The sequence below is a fragment of the Varroa jacobsoni genome, unplaced genomic scaffold, assembly GCF_002532875.2.
Source record: "Varroa jacobsoni isolate VJ856 unplaced genomic scaffold, vjacob_1.0 scaffold_538, whole genome shotgun sequence".
Lineage (NCBI taxonomy): Eukaryota > Metazoa > Arthropoda > Arachnida > Mesostigmata > Varroidae > Varroa > Varroa jacobsoni.
In genome coordinates, this window is record NW_019213440.1 from 80,105 (window position 1) to 99,321 (window position 19,217).

At 37.2% G+C, this 19,217-nt stretch overlaps 3 protein-coding genes across 3 annotated transcripts; 2 read left to right on the plus strand and 1 right to left on the minus strand.

The window, feature by feature from the left end:
- Positions 1-1,543: 1,543 nt before the first annotated feature.
- Positions 1,544-7,893, minus strand: Npl4 (nuclear protein localization 4). The gene is made up of 6 exons (XM_022834602.2): positions 7,777-7,893; positions 6,534-6,617; positions 5,484-5,708; positions 4,976-5,303; positions 4,389-4,748; positions 1,544-4,051 (listed from the first exon to the last, which is right to left on the minus strand). The coding sequence occupies exons 2-6, from the start codon at positions 6,615-6,617 to the stop codon at positions 3,183-3,185; spliced, it is 1,866 nt and encodes a 621-aa protein (XP_022690337.2). The 5' UTR covers positions 7,777-7,893; the 3' UTR covers positions 1,544-3,182.
- Positions 7,894-7,976: 83 nt separating this feature from the next.
- LOC111261259 (B-cell receptor-associated protein 31) lies at positions 7,977-13,409 on the plus strand. The gene is made up of 5 exons (XM_022834606.2): positions 7,977-8,298; positions 10,457-10,605; positions 11,599-11,856; positions 12,163-12,378; positions 12,738-13,409. Exons 2-5 carry the CDS (start codon positions 10,514-10,516, stop codon positions 12,841-12,843), a joined length of 672 nt encoding a protein of 223 aa, XP_022690341.1. The 5' UTR covers positions 7,977-8,298; positions 10,457-10,513; the 3' UTR covers positions 12,844-13,409.
- A 2,111-nt stretch (positions 13,410-15,520) lies between these two features.
- On the plus strand, positions 15,521-19,031 carry LOC111261257 (uncharacterized). Its single transcript, XM_022834603.2, has 3 exons — positions 15,521-15,662; positions 16,703-16,880; positions 17,633-19,031. Exons 2-3 carry the CDS (start codon positions 16,724-16,726, stop codon positions 18,613-18,615), a joined length of 1,140 nt encoding a protein of 379 aa, XP_022690338.1. The 5' UTR covers positions 15,521-15,662; positions 16,703-16,723; the 3' UTR covers positions 18,616-19,031.
- The last annotated feature ends 186 nt before the right edge of the window (positions 19,032-19,217 follow it).

The window sequence follows — 19,217 nt, forward strand, 5'->3', positions numbered from 1 at the left end:
CGGAGATCTTAGCTTTTTCCAGGTTATGTGCAGTTTCCGAAAAATCCTAGGGAGGATTCCATATGTCAATGCAAAATATCTACTTAGTAACTCGAAGGATTGAGAAATTAATTTTAAAAAAGGCGCAAAAATAGACATGTAATGATATTGGTACCTCGATTCGGCATTTTTTAAAGTATTATTGAAAGGGTGCATGTCACATGTTTCTGAAGGGTATCTGGTGTACTTTTAAACTCACACAAATGCTTAATGAAAACCCAAGACCTGGGAAACTATCTCTTAGCACTGTTCTCTAAAACAATTTTAGGCGTTAATCATCTGGCCCTCTTCAACATTTCTCCGGGGAAATAATTGTTCGCTTTAACAAAAAGTCGGAGAAGAAACTACAGATTTGTTCATTAATCGAAGGGTGTTTTCATCTTTCTTAAAACCAAGTTTTATATGTGGCCATATCTTAGACTATATAAACTACATACGGTGTTGTCAGGTCGCTCAATTCCTTCCATAAAGACCACACCGTACAAATTTTGTGCAATGGACATTGTGTTGAACGTAACACCATTCAGCTTCCGGTAATACGGGAAACAGACGCAAAAACGTCATAAAGTTTTAAACATGTTTTTTAAATTGGTCATTTAAATTGCTACGTAATGCAAAACCTTAGAAAGCTTAACAATTTAGAATGGAAACTATTGCGTGCAGTGTTTTTCCAAAAAACAGCAGTATCCTTGACGATTACTCTTCAAAATGGTTTACGAATTTAGAAGAAAACATTTTTAAATTGACTTATAGGTGGTTCATGCTCATAAGGAAAATATGTTGGAAGAAAGCGACAGTTACAGTAAATAAGTACGTTTGTGGAGAATGTTCCTTCTTACACATGCAAATTCATACAGACACCTGTTTTCATTACGATATAACTTAAGGTGATATAAATTTTGTTTTAATTCATTCTATCGGACTGTAAATAAATTACGATTAGGAGAGTAATAAATCGTTTCATTTCCAACAAATATCTAACCTAACGTTATCAGATAAGTTAATTTCTACCTTGTGTCGAAATTGATAGAATTTCACGATGAACAAATATCCTCTGAAATATGCAAACTGAAAAGCAACGTTGCCGTATTTAATAAAATGCCTAACTATATTGCTTTGTATGAAATCGTTAAGCCCGCGAAAGGGAAGAGCACAGGAAGAAATAGCTAGTTTATGTACCATACACACACATGTATTATATAACATGCGATGTATTTAGTCCTTTGGAAAAACTGCCAGTAGTCATGACTGAAGACTTAACAGCATAAAAAACTGCGCAGCCGGTTTTTGTAGAAGCGCCGCTCTGTTAACGCCACTCTCACTATCGGTGTAAACCTGATCATTTCAAACTAAAAGTGAAGAACAAGTAAGTTAACTACTATATCTATGTATCATTTTATATCTGACCGAAAAGACCTGTATGTGTTACACCTTATTTTTTATATCTTGTCATTGCACATGTCTGCAATGTGTCTCGTAAACGCAAATAACGATTGACTCAACCAATTTGTATAAATTTTATTTTATTAAACAGATAGGTTTAACAAATTCACTTTATATGCACGTATCTATTTCTAATAAACCTGAATTTAAGTATTTACAGAAAACTCTAATGAAAAACACAGATGTAGAATATACAAAGGAGACACGAGTTAAATATCTGGCATCTTATAAGTTATTCACGGTTACCACATCATGGGTACTGCCAACAAACACTGTAGAAATTTTAGAACTGCTTTTCACGTTACAACGAAGTAATTTCTGCAGATATCACAATGCAAATGGCCATTCAAAAAAGATTAAGCCTAACTATCAGGTATATGTGTGCGACATGAACACGCTAAAATTAATATGGGCACCTGAGCACGCTAGATCTATATTTTGCTTTACTAACCATGTAGCCTCAGACGTATAATTGAAGGCAGTTTGGAGTCCCCGTTTGAGAATATTTACGAAGTATACTGCTAGAAAAGTTTTTGAATTTCTGTGATAAGACGATGAGAATGTGTTACACTTTAAATGCAATTTCGTTACACACGTCAGCTCTAATTCAGCACCTTCTAACGCTTCTAATTTTCAAGCAATGCGAATGCGATCGTAATAGCACAGACTCCGATCTAAGCAATCCAAACGAACTTCAAAGGTTCACCTCGAGTCAAAGAAGCCTTTTGAAAACCATTTAAATTAATTCAAAGCACTCGTCTTTACATCACCGCACAACTAGCATAATATCAAACTGAGAGATTCGATTTGGCTACTAATAGTTTTTGAAATAAAAGTGATTTTAAACGGTGACGACCTATCGGGCAATATGTCATCAAAGTAAGCATTTTACGAACGCTATTCTTTACCGCATCTAAAGTAATAAAGCAATGCAACAACTTATCCATTTATCAAAAGTGGCTTCGTAATATAAGCCTAATGTAGGCTTTTTCTCAATTCACTTAAATGATACAGGGCAAGCGTTCATGATGTCCTACACTGTTCTCATAGATTTCTAAATCCAGGGAAAATATCATTGCTACAGGGTATAGAGAGAATTCATGATGGCTCTTTATGCGGAATACAATTATGAGACATGGAACTATCTCTAGCACAGCTAAATAATTATAGCGTACCCTAGACGACATTAAGCTATCGTAAGATTACTTCTTAGATGAATTTTCGGATTTAGGAGGGATTCAAATTCTACAAACTAGAAGGAACTACAAATTACTATTTTTCTGTTTATAAAATAACGAAGCGGTTTTAGCTTTTTTAGATGATAGCAGTGCTAAAGGCTTTCTAGCACTTGAAAAACTACTTTGTCGAAGTTGAATTTCATGTCATGAGAATACTCACAGGAATACCTGTAAAGAACACGTTTTTATGCAAACGTCATTTGAAATCAAAATAAACTGCATCCAAGCGTTTACGTTAAAAGAGACACTTTCGTTATAAACATCACATGGGTAGTTTTGTGTTTATTACATTATTCATGATAGTAAGTTTTCTATTTTTCCAACACGCACACTACGACTGTATCTTTACTTTCATACACCGTTGTTTCTTCCCCTATCCATTATTATTGATGATCTTGAAGAGGCTACCTCGTCTGCTTGTGGCAGTCCTTTTTTATAATTTAAGGCTCCCAACAAAAGACCTCAACTTCTAGGCAACGAGCAAATTTCACAGGTCGACAGAGACGCAACGTTCGCAAATGTGCAATGTGCGCAGTTCCAGCTCGCACCGCCGTCCTTTGCTGAGGATGCTGATGCTCCCGAACCGCCGGCGTTTACCATATCAGTGTCAGGATTGCCCATTGAGCTGAGAATGGTCTCAAACGTCTGCCACTGATCACAGCGCGATGCCCAATTTCCACAGGCATTAGCGTCCTTTTTGCGAACGGCTTCTAGTAAACCGTCGAGGGGAATACGAACCACGTCTAGCGTAGAGATGTACAATAGAAAATGGAAATCCCTGGCAGCCGAAAGTAAATCCTTGTTCGCTGTGAAGTTTCGTAGATATTGATTAACCGATGTCAGATCTTGGATCTGATTCACCATACCACGATTCTCTACAGGAAATTGAGGACCCTCACTCCGAAATGTGTTTATGGGCTCGTTCGGCGAGCTTACAGGAACATCGACTAGCAGATATTCAACGGGCAACGGACGCGCATGATTTTTAACCTCGTTGCCGTATTGGTCTTTTGCCGTATAGAAAACGTCAGGAACGTATTGCTCGTTAGATGACTCCCTGACCCAAGCAAGCTCGGGTGCGTCTTGTGTCGGTAACAAACAGTTATCCCTTACCAAGGCCATGCATTGATTGGACACCTGATAGCCCTCCATGTGAATTCGACTTTGTTCGTCGCCAGTAACACATACGGTGACAAACTTTGATCCAAAGTAGCCGTTTGTTGAAAGCCTACACGGGTTAGGATATTTGTTCTGAAATGCGGCCGCAGTTATACACTCCTGTGCTGACAGCAAGTAACTGAAGTGGGTGCTGCGTAAATACCGTACCGTGCCTAGAATAAGATCAGCAATAATTAATTAAAAAACATTTAATAAAAGCAGCATCACCATTAACTGGTACATTCAGCTTATTTAAACCGAAGCAAAATTTTCTCAAGCACAGTCGTGAAGTAAAAACGTCGATGCGGAATATTGGGATGATTGAATAAATGCCGAATCCAGTATGCTTCTAATTTTTATCTAGGTAGATTAGGCAACCATTCCAACTCACTGAATTTGACAACCCATAATTTCGAAATTACACGATCCAAGTACCTTAACGGAATAGTTTACCAACCGCTCAAAGAATATGCCACTAAACACTGCTATATATATATATATATAACTAACCTGTTTGAGTATCCAAAGGCAGCAGATCGCAAAATATCCAGCCTACTCGTCTCAAACCAAGCTTAGCTGCGAGCTCATCAACAGCCCCCTCGTTAGGATCATCAAGGAGCTCGAACTGATCTCTTGCGCAGTGCTGTGGAGGCTCGTAAATTGCAGCTACAACCGCTCGGATACCTAGTGGTACGTCAGCGTGCGTTTCATATCGGCCAAAAAGAATGCCACACCGTTGGAAGGACGAACGGCGCCAGAAATCAAGAAAGCGATCGACTATCTGTCGATTTTCGAACATGACGCAATCGACATGACGATACTTCTGGAGATTCAATGTTAAAGCTGTAGGCTGGCAATTTGAACAAATGCCTGTAATGAACAACGTATAATGGAAATAAAGAGGTTGTTATAAAAAAAAAAAACTTGCCAAAGCTCCTTATACATAATTAACAACCAAAATTTAATATTAAACTTCCATCAACAAACACGCAAATTCAGATGCTAACTTTGCGTACACTGTAATAAAATTTGAATTATCTGATTGTTACGTAAACACTAAACTTCCAGACGATGTCTTAGACTCCTGATAAGCTTACCTTTGGGCCACGGCGGATGTGCGGCACAGTCGGGTTTAATTTTGCATGAGATATTTTCAAGGTTGGCGAATTTTCCTTTATCGGCTCCGCTGGTTAACTTCTTGAGATAGGAATGGAACGACAAATGTTTAATCTTTTTTTCGGCAAGATAGGTTTCATCATAAGGCTCACGCGGTATACAATGGACGCACTTGCCACCCTCGTTGTGCCTGCATAGCGGGCCACGAGCCTGTGCAATTCTGCCATCCATCTTCGCTAGAATTCGATCTACTTCGTCTTCCTCAATCTCAGACCTCTGCGACATGGGCGCACTGGAGCTACTCTGGAACTAACAACGGACGACCCAAGGTTGTCATTACTATCTTCAAAGAACTCAAAGAGAAATGGGTTGACATTTTAAGTAGGGCTAAACAAATATCGATATTGCCAATAATACTGAACATAAACTGGATAATATATTTACTTGACAATGTATTGAATAATGTTAGCCATGTCCGGACAGACTTACCGGGCTAATATTGCTGATTCCGTTTTTACCGTTTGCTATTGGGCCGCCATCTTGATGACCAAGGTCCATCTTTTCATCCGACTGTTGTTGAGTGACTCGCACATAGACAAGGTCGCCATGGTGCAACCCTAGCGATTCCAAACTTCGACCGTTCGCCTGTATTCGCTTGGTGAGGTCCCGCGTTAGATATACATCACAACTAGTGTAACCACAAACAACTCGAACCTAAATTGAGAAAACCCGAACATATGTTTATTTTAACTACATCATACGCCTGGGAGCAGATTCTTGTAGCGCTGATTCGATTGTTAAATATAATTCAAAAACACTTTATTAAAGTTATAAGCCCAGGTAACCGACATTGTGAGGTGGGTAATACTTGGAAGGTTTGCAACCAAATCATTTTAGCTGCTCCTTTGATCTCTTTTGGACGTAAAACCATCAAGTAACGACAAACGTATTTCTTATTTTTCAAGCACCTTTTTGTATTTGTCACGTGTGTCATATTCGGCGTACTTGCTTAGAAAAATTAGCCCGTTCGGAATAGCTTAGTTTCAATTGAAACCTCAACGAGCTGCACAGATAGAGCTAGAAAAATTATGAACGAAACTGAGGACTCTATTTGAACATGTGCTATACTACAACTTGAGATGAAATATGCACATTTAGTGAGAAAACTTGTGGTAAATTAGCAGAACTAATATAAAATAGTTCTGCTAATTTACCAGAAGTTTCGCGCTATACAAATCATACGAATAGTGGACTATGATCCCAGGAGCCTTCACTAAGTCTTCTAGAACATTTTACGTTAAAGCGGTAACATGCTCGAGAACATGGAGTAAGTCCGAGTTTCTGGAGTAAAATGTAATTAAAAAAGAGTATCTATTTATTAGCACTAGTTTTAAATCATGTCAATAGCCAATCTGAAAACAGTCAACTTCAACTTCCAATTGAAATATAGAGAAACAGTTGTTCTAATACAGAGCAAGGTGGGAACAGACAAAAGTTTGCATAGTTCCTACAGTCAATGCTCTCTTAGATCTTATTTACCTTTGCCAGAAGTACATCGCTTGTATCTCCGCGGTCGAGCTCGACACGCTTTTGCCCATCAGGGCTTTGCACTCTAATCATCATCTGTAAACACGCAGCTTTATATAATTGGCATGATCTGACAGCATTACACAATATCCAGGAAGGAAGCATTATTGAAGAAATTCATTAACCATCTGCGTATAAACTTTAATAAAAGGCGGTTAATTTTCAATCAGATAGAAAAATTAGGTCTCATTAGGTCTCTCTAGTTTTTCCATATTTTCGCACGTTACCGCAAACAAATCGCTGAACGCATGACAAAACAGGGCGCGAAAAAATCCGAGCAACCGAAGGCGTAGACGGACTTGCTAAATACTTTCAAACCTAACACAATCTTTTTGATCATTCAGTAGATATTATAGGCTAGCATTACATACCACTTGTATATGCCGTCCTTGATAAATATCTATATAATAAAAGAGGCGTTTCATTGAGCAATCTGAATACACTGCGCGTAAGGTGACACTTTAATTTTAGATACTTAACATTACCATCAACATCTATCAAAAGCAATATGTTTTTTTGTCATATTACTGATGTGCAAACAGATAGATATTATGGAAATTATATTATTGTATATTGTTGTTAATATGATGACTATGGTAACGTTTGAAAAACTAGTAAAAATGGATAAGATTCACACCGCTATCTAAGATTCAACCAAACACGATGTCAAAGTACTCACCTATTAATTTAGATCCTATACTATGCAGAATTGTTAATTGCTCAAATGCAATAAAAGAAAATAACGTTAAACAGACGTGGCCTACAGAGCAATGAAACGACCTCAGTATAATCAACAAATTTTACGACTACCTTGCAAATTGGAAGCACATTCGGTTAATTATGCCCCTAACTAATTAGGCAATAGTTGATCGTTGTTGAACAAACGAAGTGCACTAAGTAAAGAGCAAAATTTCGAAAGTTCGATGGATTAGCTTAGATAATTTTTCCATTTAGGTAGGTTATCTTGTAATGTATAACACGTTAATGAACACCATTTATAGATTTGGCTTCTCTATGTGGGATACAGTAATGTACCGCTTGATCCCATCCACCTTCAAAATATTATACTGCTTACAACTTCACTATGCACAAGTTGTCAATAGCGACGAGATTGACCGGATCAGAAGCTTTCAAATCTTTTCACAGGTACAGAAAGCACTACACCGTAAATGGTAATATCATTAACAGTACTTACTTTGAAGCAAACTATATCGTACAGCCGCTTCGTAGCGGCCTTGCCAAAATGAAGATTCTGCTTGGTCACCAAACAGTCCTTTGTGCCTGCTTGTTTGCTAACCGCCCAAGTTGTTTGCATAGATAGCCGACTAAATGCGCGGAACGGCTGTAAACATTGTGAATTGATCAGAGGCTCACCACAAAGGGCATTTTAAATGGCATTCTTCAAAGTGAACCCTGCGAATTGACTATATCTCTATCACCGGGACATTAGCCGTGCGGTTCGGGACCTATTTGCGGCCTAAAATCTTAAAGGCTTTATTAAACACTAGATTGTGCAGAAACACATCACACCGTGGCGGATGATGACGTCCTCGAATTTGGAAATTCCGCCATCCGTGAATTGGCTCCGTGTGCCTTAATCAGTTTTCTGTGTCGACCATGCAATCAGTGACTCGTAATTGTGCCGGAGAAATTTCGTAAACTAAAACAAAACTAGCATTCAGTCTCTGCCAAACGGCTAACATCGTCTGGTTAACTCGTAAGTGCGTTTTCGAAGTTGAACAAATAAATGTAGAACGTCTTTTCAGCTACTTTTAGTCACCCATGCTTTTGTACTTTACAACTTTAGTAACTGAATTAAGTATATGAACATCCTACCGGTAACTTGAACTCTCCGGTAGGTAAGACAGTTACACAAGTAACTGTCATAAATCGGTGCTGTGATTAACATGACATTACGCGACTTGAGATCTATCCGATTAAATAAATATCCGAATGTCGGTCGATATTCGCCTACCAGACACTGAGTAGCACTCTCTCATAGTCTTGGACTGGTGTAGCATCTATTTCGGTCCTTAGTAACGAATTCGCTCTAGCGGGAGGACCCCGTCATCGTATCGACAGATAATGCTGAATTAGTCCTCCTTAGACTGTTGGTTGCCAAAGATATTACTTTTTTTTTCCTGGTAGTGTGGTAATGGGTGTTGAACATCGCTGTGAAGCAACCAGTTCGAAGGCATTGCGTATTGGCGAGATCATATCTAAATCGGCAAGCAAATGAGTAATCTACTGTATCGGTAAAAGTGACGTGGTATTAACTAGCGTGATAACTCCTTACGTTGAGGAGCTACTAGGGGTACCGAAAGCCTCTTTTTCGCTCTCAACTTATGCACATATGGCAGACTGGTGAAGAATTTAACTGCCTAATTTCATGTGATTAGCTGTTTTCTATTATACCGTCCCTTTTTTTTTTTTATAAAGCTACGGACTCTTTGTACTATAGTTAAGTTTCTTCCTATCTTTCATTGTTTTTATCATGAACAATACTAGAAGCATTATTTTCCAAGCAATAAATGCATGACCCAATTTTTCTTGAGGGTTTGAAATGACTATCCAATAGGATGTATCGGTTTGTCTGCTAAAGTTTGTGTTGTGCTCAAACGCGTAATGGTACTTAAAAAAAAATAGCATCATCCTAAGCTTCAGGACAAATCACTTTCCGTGAATGTGTTCTGCGTACTGATATTAATATAGAAAGAGTTATTAAACAAAGCGGTTCTTACGGCAGTCTCATTATAAGAGTGTTTATGTAAGTATTACCATACTCGTACACCCATCATGTAGCTCTAACAAACTGTTTTAGAAGTATACTAAGAATTAGCCATTTGCATCAGCGTATTAGTGAAATGCTGTGTACTGAGCACTAGTTGAATTCAGAATGGTACTTCCAAATTTCTAAACAAAGAATTTTACTTCTCGGCCTGAAGCTACATAAGAAACACAATGGGAACTCTAACAATGATTGGAAATGCGTAGACTAAGTATTTCATCAATAACTATGTAGTGTCAATTTTGATGAGATTCCGGTCTATAGAAGAAAAAAAAACGGCAAGGAGCTGGCAAAGAACCCATGGTACGACTAGAGGGTAAATAAGTCCATGCGATGTCGTATTTATTCAGTACGCTGCAGAATACAATTCACTCAAATAATTGCTAAGACGTCAAATTATTATTCAGATTAGAGTTTGTTTTATATTACATTGTCAATGACCTATCCGAACTTTATTCACTTTGTTCGTTTGTTTTGGATCCGCTTTGTTTTCATGTGATTTCATCCTAGTTAGAAGTTATAAGAAATAAGTATGGAATAGAAACAGCAGCAACCGAAACTTAAAAATAAAAAAAATAAGAATATGTTCTAAGAAAATTGAATGCAATCCTTGTGAGACTTCAAAGGCTGGTATTTAATTATCTGTTGGTTTGTAATGGCATATATTGATAAGAATGTCTGTCAGAAAAAACGCAAAATGATCTCGTATACTCTGTGATAGAGACGTGAAATAGCGGAAAGATGTTGACCGATGTGCTGATGCAAGGTGTATTTACAATGAACAGCGGATATAGAGTTGGAGGTCTCCTCTGATCTTCAAAGGTTTCAAATGGCGTGATTGCAAAGAATAATTGTCATAATGGTTACAACAACAATCAATGAAACTGCTGCAGACTCTAACGTGATAGCCGCTAACAACAGAGATATTTTGTTAGATTCGTCGGCAATATGCCAATTTCAACTGAGGGTTAAATCGTGTTCAACTCAATAATTTTTTTAAATTTAGAAAAACATTCATAGAGCCTGGTCAAATTTGTGTATACACATGTACCGTTTAACCTCATTTAAGGTGTTCAATTTATTTTAGGTGATTTACAGCGCACCTATCCACGTCAAGTAAGCGTGTGTAAACGGGGTCGTCAAAATGAGTCTACAGTGGACCTTTGTTGCTGGATTTCTTTACGCAGAAATCATCATCGTAGTTCTTCTACTGCTGCCATTCATCTCACCGAAAATGTCAGTGCTAACAGATGGTAAAAGTATTATATAAGAGTATTATAGCACAGGACTTGCCATCAAAGATTTAATATTTAATATTGCATAGATTTGTTCTTTGTTTATCTCTCATAAACGACTCTGTAAGGTAAACTACTAAAGGTTAACGATCCTAAATATGTACAATTGATGTTTACTTCTTGCATAGCTTTATTACATTGAGCTCAAAATCTTTCAGACTATATTTGTCCTCATAGTTAGCTGGAAACTGTTCGAGAAACACAATTATAAAGGTATTGGAGGTCCTACATTGCATCGGTACAATTATTTGGCCTTTGGTCTTTCACGCATTTTGAAAGAACGTCTCAGAATAGCGGCATGGCACTGTAAATTGAAAAGTAATAATATATTACCGTCGTATACGGAAATTGTTTGAGTTGATAAAACATCAATACGAAAAATATTTACGACAGATGTCAATTGAACCTCTGGTGAGGTTCACAGTGGACTCTTCTCCATCGAAAAGCTAAGAATTTCGACTCAATGGGTTTAAGGGAAATGACGGTACTGACGACGAAATTTGAACTTGCTGCAAATCGCAAAGAAAAATTCAAATCATCACGAAAATTTGCTTCTGAGCGAATATTGCTAGCTACACTTTCCGACAAAGTGAACTGAGTTAAGTGTCAGTCAAACGACCGACCAAAGGGGCTATTACAACTTCTGATCAGTAATATCGTAAAATTAATTTTTCCTGTAGCTAAATATTGCAAAACTCGGGAACTATCCAGTTCATTGGTGATAATTATTAATTGATGATGAAATGCATGCTCACATATGTTAAATATTTTGTCTGTCAAGCGAAATATGTTGCTCTAAAAATAGAGATACACTTGTCAACATCAATAATTATACAATTGCTTCGGTTTGTTATCGCGCCAGCTCTTTTCAGCGGCTACTGACTTATATATACTTACGGTATTCATTTTTTTACATAATATTTATCAATTACAGATGGTCAAATCTGTTCAAATCAAGGTTTCTGAAAAGCTTTGCCGCCCAAGCAAACCTTTGGTTCATGGTGGCCATAGCAATTCTCGTCTTGTTCTTCGTTGATTCGGTCCGCGATGTGGTGAAATACTCTGCTATCCGAACACATGACCATGACCATCATCATCACTCGCATATGGATGTGGAAATGCAGCATTCCATGAAGATGTTCCGCTCCCAGAGGAACTTCTACATTGCGGGATTCTCTCTGTTTCTTGCACTGTACATATATATATATATATATATATATATATATATATATATATATATATATATATATTATGTAACTTTATTTGTTTGTACTTATTCACGACTGGACCAAACTTAAATTTACTGTAAAACGCCATTTTTTTCCATTTTATTGTCGCTATTCTTTATTTTTTTCTAAATCCAGTTTTCCTTGTTGTCGAGAGATATACGATTAAGAAAAAAGGTTTATACCTTTCGTGAAATAGACAAGAAACCGAAATGTGACCCTTTTATGAAGACCGGTACCTACCTATCTTTTTGTATTGATTGGTTTTTCAGTGTTATTCGTCGGCTTGTATCTTTGATCACGAGCCAAGCCAATCTGATTGTTACAAATGAAGTCCTAGTTAAGCAAGCGCAGAATGCTGCCGCTGCTGCTCAAGCGGCCTTGGAAAGGCAGAACGCTGGTTCAACTAACAGTGAAAACGATATGAAGGAACTACGCAAGAAGCTAGATGAGAAAGAGAAGGATCTTGCCAAAGCCATTAAAGACAAGTAGGTTTTGTTAAAGGTTTTAGCATATGTACTCTTGCTAAGAAATAGTCCAATCATACTTCAATGTGTGTAGGTTGGGCAATCTTTGGATGACTGACATACTAAATTTTACATGTTTCAATATAATGGAACACAAAGCACTCATTAAAGATGAGTCGTATCTAATCATTATAAAAACCTCAAAGTTGTTGCCGCGGTCTAAGCGCTGTTTGAGCGCACGACTTTATACGCTAGCTTCACGCTTCGTGTCTGTGATTCCCACTTTATTCCAATTTGTTATAGATTACAGAATTACAGTAAATCGATGAAAGAATCCGTTACTTAAATCTATCAATCTTTAATTTTGTGTGTTTTTATAGGGAAGCAATGAAGGCCCAGGCCCTAAATCTCCAGAAGCAATATGACGAGCTCTGTGAAGAGTTAAACGCAACCGGGAAGTCAGACCAGCACAAAAAATCGGCGTAGAATGACTATGCGCATTTTATCAATGACGCTAAATCAATAATCGCAAATACTATCTAGAGGATGATTACTCCAAACAGAAATAACGTACATCAACGTGTCATTCAGCAATGAAAAAGAGAGGCAATGAATCGATTCGGAAAAAAGGCGGTAAATGAAATTTGGCGTCATTCATAAAAAGTTCGAATCTTCTTCCCGCCAGCAATCAGTATCTTGGCGACAGTTTGCGAGACGTTTTACAGGAGAAGGTTCCAACAGAAGCGGTGCGTTTCACACTGACATTTTCCACCAATATCTACAAAAAGTGATTGCACTCTGTTTTGGATAACTTAAACTAAGCTACTCAAGATTAAGCAATGCACTGCAAACAAAATGAGAAAGAAGTCAGAAATGCTGGCAGTCCTAGCTAATGCATGTTTACTTGTTTAAATTGTATGTTTAATTGCTCCGTCTACTCAATTTATACCTGGCAAGGAAAACTGTATCCGACATGATACAGCGGGTAATGCTGCAATAAGTATTTATGATGAAAAAATAAAGTGTTGTCACGTTCTGTGTTTTTTTAATAATCTGTCTATTCATTCGTTCATTGCTGAAGGCAGAATCTTCGTTTGATTAGTTGAACATAAACCGCCACTTATGTGACTTAACCTGCAGGAAAACGTCACGTATTAACGTTCAACGGGCATTGTCTTAGTTTGCTCAATTTTATTCTCAAATGAATGCGATTGCAGAGATGTGTGGTTTACAATTATAGAGCTATTATAGAGCTTATTCATAAGAACTTTTTAATGTCATTAGAGCCTTTGGTTTTCAATTTTGAGATGCTTAACTCTAAGGATCTTTAGAGTCTTCACAGTTCCTATGCGCTCCAAGTTCTCTACAAACCTCGATTGTGATTTTAAACCAGTGTTCAACCGCTTTCCGTACACGAAATGGAAATATTCCAGCTTCTAATTTGACGCAGTAAATCCTATTTAATCGCAGTATTCTTTCAACAAACGTTATGATAATCTAGTTCAAAAGCCACTCTAGTTTTTAAATTTCGTGCAACTGGCAATACATATCAAATGCCGATGACGTCTGTTTGGAGTTTATGCTTTATATAACATTTCTTCAACAACTGGGTCAGTATTTGTGCACCTTCAAACAAAATCTGTGTGGTATATCATAGTAGTACAATGATAGCTTGTTAGCCCAACAATAATAGAGAAAAATAATTCGACGTACCAGTCAAAAAAGGCGCGTACTGCAAATTATAGAAAGCCGAATAAATACCTGTCAATGTTTGTGGACAACGTCTGTTGCGCATCATCAAACACCCACTAACTTCGGAAATAGTTTTGAAAGTACATATTTTCAATAAGGTAAATGAAGTGTATATATCGGAAGTAATAACTTCTTTTGAAACTCTAATAACAAGGCATAAGAAGTTTCTTAAGTACTGTGTTTTTATACCCCTAGAGGTCCGGTTTTTACATTGAACTTCGTAAGTGATTTTAAGCCTTGCTAGACTAATCCTCAATTATATGTTATACCTTTAAATCTCCCCCATAAGCAAAACGTCTTCTGTATATTTTTTAAAGGATTTTTCATTCCCGATTCCACAGTGCTTCTAATGCTACGACCGAGACCCGTATTTCATTTGAAGTTGAGCGAAGCACAGTTATTTTTATACTAGGGAAGTGATAAATTAACCTCAGTTTAATTTTCAGTTTCCAGCAATAATTGTTTTCAAGTACTCATGTTGTTTTACGGAAAATTCGCACTGACAACTCCCTATCGAGGTACTCGGATGATACGTGAAATTTGTATAATCTGCCATGTAAGTTAGAAGGAGTAAAATAATGGAGTTATTTTAGAAGCTATATAGTTTTAGAAAATGAGTATCTTGAAATCAGAGTTATGCGGGCAAAATGTGGGTACGTAAACACCCTGAACATACAAAACTCAAGAATTATTCTTATTCAAGAAGTGATCTATCCTTCTAGGTCCTGACTTAAGCTCTTTTTTGATTTTTTTTTTATAAATAAGCAAAATGGTTACACTTATTCAAAAATTATTTGATTACGTTACATCTTGGTAAATAAATAGCTTTTAATGTTTAATTAAGGTTTGTCGAGACTATATTTTGCATGCAGCTTAATTTAAAATAAATTTAAATAAACATACATTTTGCTTCGACCAACAAGTTAAAAAAAAATATTAATATTAAACAGGTACCTAGTTTTTTCTGGTATGAGCAATATATCAAGGAAAATGTCATGTGTTGTCAATGTTGGTCTCTTTTAGTTGACTACATTATTAAGCGTTATTGAATACGTCTCAGGATAATGTATGTGCGTCGTATGAAAGTAACCATGTATTAAGGAGTTAAAGTAATACTATAATCTACTTTTGTAGGACGATGTTTATTGTATACCATCAAATTGAAGTTTGAACAATAGACCACCTACACTTATTTTAATTTTTATATACATCTGCTATAGTATGTGCTCTCGCTAATGAATCTAGTATGTAAAAAATGTAACCGTCTATTATTTATTCATAATACAATATCCTTAGCGTCCCTGTGTCAACATGTGCCTGCCCTAACCTGCATGACATGAAAAGAAACCGAAATTTTAAAAAAGGGCAGACTGAGCAGACGTCTTGCAAACACCCAACCCAGTGCAGTCCTACGCACTGGTATTTACCAACATATGCAGACGAATCTGTTTCTACCACCATCCGATGTATTTTATCGTAAGAAGAGAGGAATATCCAAAGAATCTGTACAGTCGAAACTGTCGCTCAAATATTGTAGCTAGGTTTATTCAACTGTAAGTATTGAGATTAATATTCGCAAGATTTCGTATTCAATCTTCGTGTGCTTTTTGCATGCGTCAGTAGAGAGACACATATTTTTTTGCCGTCATTATGAAAGTAGAGATGCCACTTTCTATCCAATTAAAAAAAGTACCTTCTTATTTGGCTTCTTTTATTCATGGTACAAGTCAGCGATAATTGCGTTCTGTGATTTTTTATTTTCAAGTATTCACATTATCAGACAAGTCTTGTCTGAAGCTTTGTCACGACATACGACTGTGCTATTTCGATGATATTCTTAATTTTTTAAAAATCTCTTTATTAAAGCGACAAAGTGTATTAGTATATTTTATGTATCACATTGTTCGGTGTGACTTTCGGTGTCAAAAATGCTGGCGACGCGCCGTGGCAAACATTTTTGGACATGTGCATTAAATGAATATCAAACATGTTCATGTTTGCGTTATTCGAGCAGGTTATTATCTGAGCCTTTTATTCGGTTTTTTATACATCCTATTTTACTCAACCTTCGTCATATTAGTAGTGTCTATTATATAAGAGCTAGGAAAAATTCTAGGTTCTTAAATTATTTAGCAGTGTGTAATCTCTTTGGCTGAAATCCTGTGTTTAGAGATACAATATTAAAATGTCATGATAATCTGCTTCTTTTGTTCAATACTTCTTGTTGGGAAAGGTGAGCTCGATTTATGTTTTAGTGCACTGTTTGAATTTTTTATGAACTATAACAATAGCCATTATAGCTCTATTGGATTTCAAGATATAACAAGCAAATTACATAGAAAGTATATCTATATTTGCAGTGAATCTCTATTACGCACGCTGTAACCTGATATCAAAAGACCTCTAGCTATACAGATTTAAAAAACTATTTTTTTCCAATTGCAATAATTTAAATCGTTGTGATTCTAACGATCAGTTCATAAGCTATAGACGGAATATATATATGAGAAACATGATTGGTAGTATTTGATAGTGTTCGAAATTTGGAAATTGACGTTTTTCGATCTGTTTGGCTGTGTGTGAATGAATGCAGAGTTCAGAACATTTGCAGACTATGTTTGACAGTGAGGAAGAGTTTGATTCAATTATTGCCAAGGGACCAAATGAGGTCGTTGGAAAGTTCATGAAAGAATTGCCCACAGATCTCAGAGATGGAGCCGCTCCCTTGTCAAATTTCACCAAGGTTGGATTTCTTGCGCGAGGCAGTTTCGGTAAGTTAATATTAATCGTGAATAGGAGTGAGGGTATATGTAGGAAGCATTTAAGATCTGCATGATTCTCTTTAGTGTTGTTGGATTGTATATCGCTTTAGGCTTAGTGTAGATTGTCGGGCAGGTTTGCAGTAAATTAAAAACACGTATTAACTCATTTTTTGAAAACGAGAACAATTTTAATGAACGTTTTTACTGACCTTTACCATGGTGGTGGACCGGTTCTATAACATATTGCCAAAAATGAAATATGTCTGAAGGATGAAGTGATTATGCCCAGGCACTGAATTATTTGAAATTAGTTGCGTAGATGCCACTGACGTCAAAAGTGGTGTTTGAATTCCTTAAATTGATACGGTTACAAAATTGCATATCGATTAAACGAGCACATCAGTTGCTGTTTCTTCTTTTCGAAGAGATATTTTGGTAATATAGACGGAAAAATCGCGCAGTTATTCTATAAAGCCTCGTCTTACGCAAATCGTTTTCAGTGATTTTGTTTTATAATTAGGTTTTTACAATCCGGCTTGGATTGTGGTGAAGGCGTTCCCGGTGACTATATTGGTAACCAGTAAACTCAATGATTAATTTTTTTTTAATCCGCTTCAAGTGTTGTTAAAGCGCCGGTTGATGATTCTCATATAAGAAAATAATAATTCGAATCGCAGCTAAGCGATTTACTGCGGTTATGGCAAGACTGCATAGTACTACTATACTAATTTTTGCTGTACGTTGAACCCGTGTGTTTTTAGGCCGAGTTTATCATGTCACTGCGCCGGATGAAACTCCAATGGCACTAAAGAAGCTGTCATTACAGCAGTCGAACAATCACTGTCATGAAATAGTTTTGAAGGATAGCCTTCGTGAGGTGAAAATGCTGGCTTCCTTAAAGCACCACAACATAGCTAAACTCCACCAAATTGTTGTTGGTATTTCGGACGTTTTCTTGGCCATCGAATTCTGTCCGGTTCAGCTTGCAAATGTTGTAAAGTATAAAGCTCCTGAGCGAATTGTTAAGTCGCTTACATGGCAACTAATGACAGGGTTGAGTTATATTCATTCAAGAGGCCTCATTCACAGAGATATTAAAACCGATAATCTAATGCTGAAAGCAGGTGTACTCAAAATCGCAGATTTTGGGTCGACGGCGGGTGTAAAACAGGCTAAATGGACACCGCAGGTTGTTACTCTGTGGTATCGCCCACCTGAAATTCTCCTCGGATGCGCGCGACAAACGTGTGCAGTGGATGTTTGGTCAGCCGGGTGCGTTATATCCGAGTTACTTAAGGGTAAGCCTCTATTTCCCGGCCAATCGGAAATAAACCAGATCAACCATATCGTCGACCTGCTTGGAACCCCAACAGAGAACGACTGGCCAGACCTCAATAGCTTGTCCGTGATGACCTGTATGGCGTTAAATGAACGAGAGAGGCAATTTGAGGATGAATTCGCCCGGATTACCTCAGATGCGGGCGTAAAGCTTCTCTCTGGAATGTTAGTATATGACCCTGCAAAAAGGCTGTCCTCTTCGGATTCTCTCCATCAGACGTATTTCACTGAGCAACCAAGCATGGCTACAGAAAATGAAGTCGCCCAATATTGTGAACAGCTGAAACGTGTTCAAAAGCAACGTGTACTATATGACGATAGCGACGATAATAGTGAGAATAGTAATCAAGATGATAATGGGCGTCGACTTGGATGTGGTAGAGTCAAAAAAAAATTAAAACTATGACAAAAACAACAAACCCGAACGATACAGAGATTGAGCTGTGAAAACTCGACTTCATCTGCAATTATCATAAAATCTTAGCCAGATAATAAGGCACTGGGACGGCAGGCAGGAGTAGATGCAGTCAAAGCTGTGGTACACATACTTCGGCGTTTTGACGGTGTCACAAGCGTTAATCATAAATGAACTATACTCTGACGCTGCATATCCAAGTCGTATTGTGACAATCATCTTTAGTAGCGTGAAAGTTACCACATGTTAATGTATGATAATCGAGATGATAAAACAACGAATGAACATTAACAGTCCCTTTTTACGAGTGCAGGAATCAACGCATAAATGTACATTTTTGTAATTATATAAGTTTGCTGAAATGTTTGTACACACTGCTGTAAATAAAACTAATGGTTTAAGGCTCAGATTGACTGCTTTAAGGTGTGTCCTACAAGATACTTTAAGCTGTTTATTGGTTTTCTGAACTCTTCTCGCGCACGATTTTGTATGAGTCGAAGGTGAATAACAAACAGTTTTAGCAAATAGCACTAGATAGACACGAGATGGTTTGTTCTAATAATATTTGCAATTTGAGAGTGGAGCAATTGAGC

Bases quoted from the DNA above. Each gene is read 5' to 3' on its own strand.
- Npl4 (XM_022834602.2), bottom strand. From the start codon at position 6,617: ATGATGATTAGAGTGCAAAGCCCTGATGGGCAAAAGCGTGTCGAGCTC. The intron at 5,709-6,533 runs GTAAATAAGATC...TTCTCAATTTAG, and splicing joins GCGATGTACTTCTGGCAAAG to GTTCGAGTTGTTTGTGGTTA. The intron at 4,749-4,975 runs GTAAGCTTATCA...TGTTCATTACAG, and splicing joins ACATCCGCCGTGGCCCAAAG to GCATTTGTTCAAATTGCCAG.
- LOC111261259 (XM_022834606.2), top strand. From the start codon at position 10,514: ATGAGTCTACAGTGGACCTTTGTTGCTGGATTTCTTTACGCAGAAATC. The intron at 10,606-11,598 runs GTCAGTGCTAAC...TATCAATTACAG, and splicing joins CCATTCATCTCACCGAAAAT to ATGGTCAAATCTGTTCAAAT. The intron at 12,379-12,737 runs GTAGGTTTTGTT...GTGTTTTTATAG, and splicing joins GCCAAAGCCATTAAAGACAA to GGAAGCAATGAAGGCCCAGG.
- LOC111261257 (XM_022834603.2), top strand. From the start codon at position 16,724: ATGTTTGACAGTGAGGAAGAGTTTGATTCAATTATTGCCAAGGGACCA. The intron at 16,881-17,632 runs GTAAGTTAATAT...GTGTGTTTTTAG, and splicing joins TCTTGCGCGAGGCAGTTTCG to GCCGAGTTTATCATGTCACT.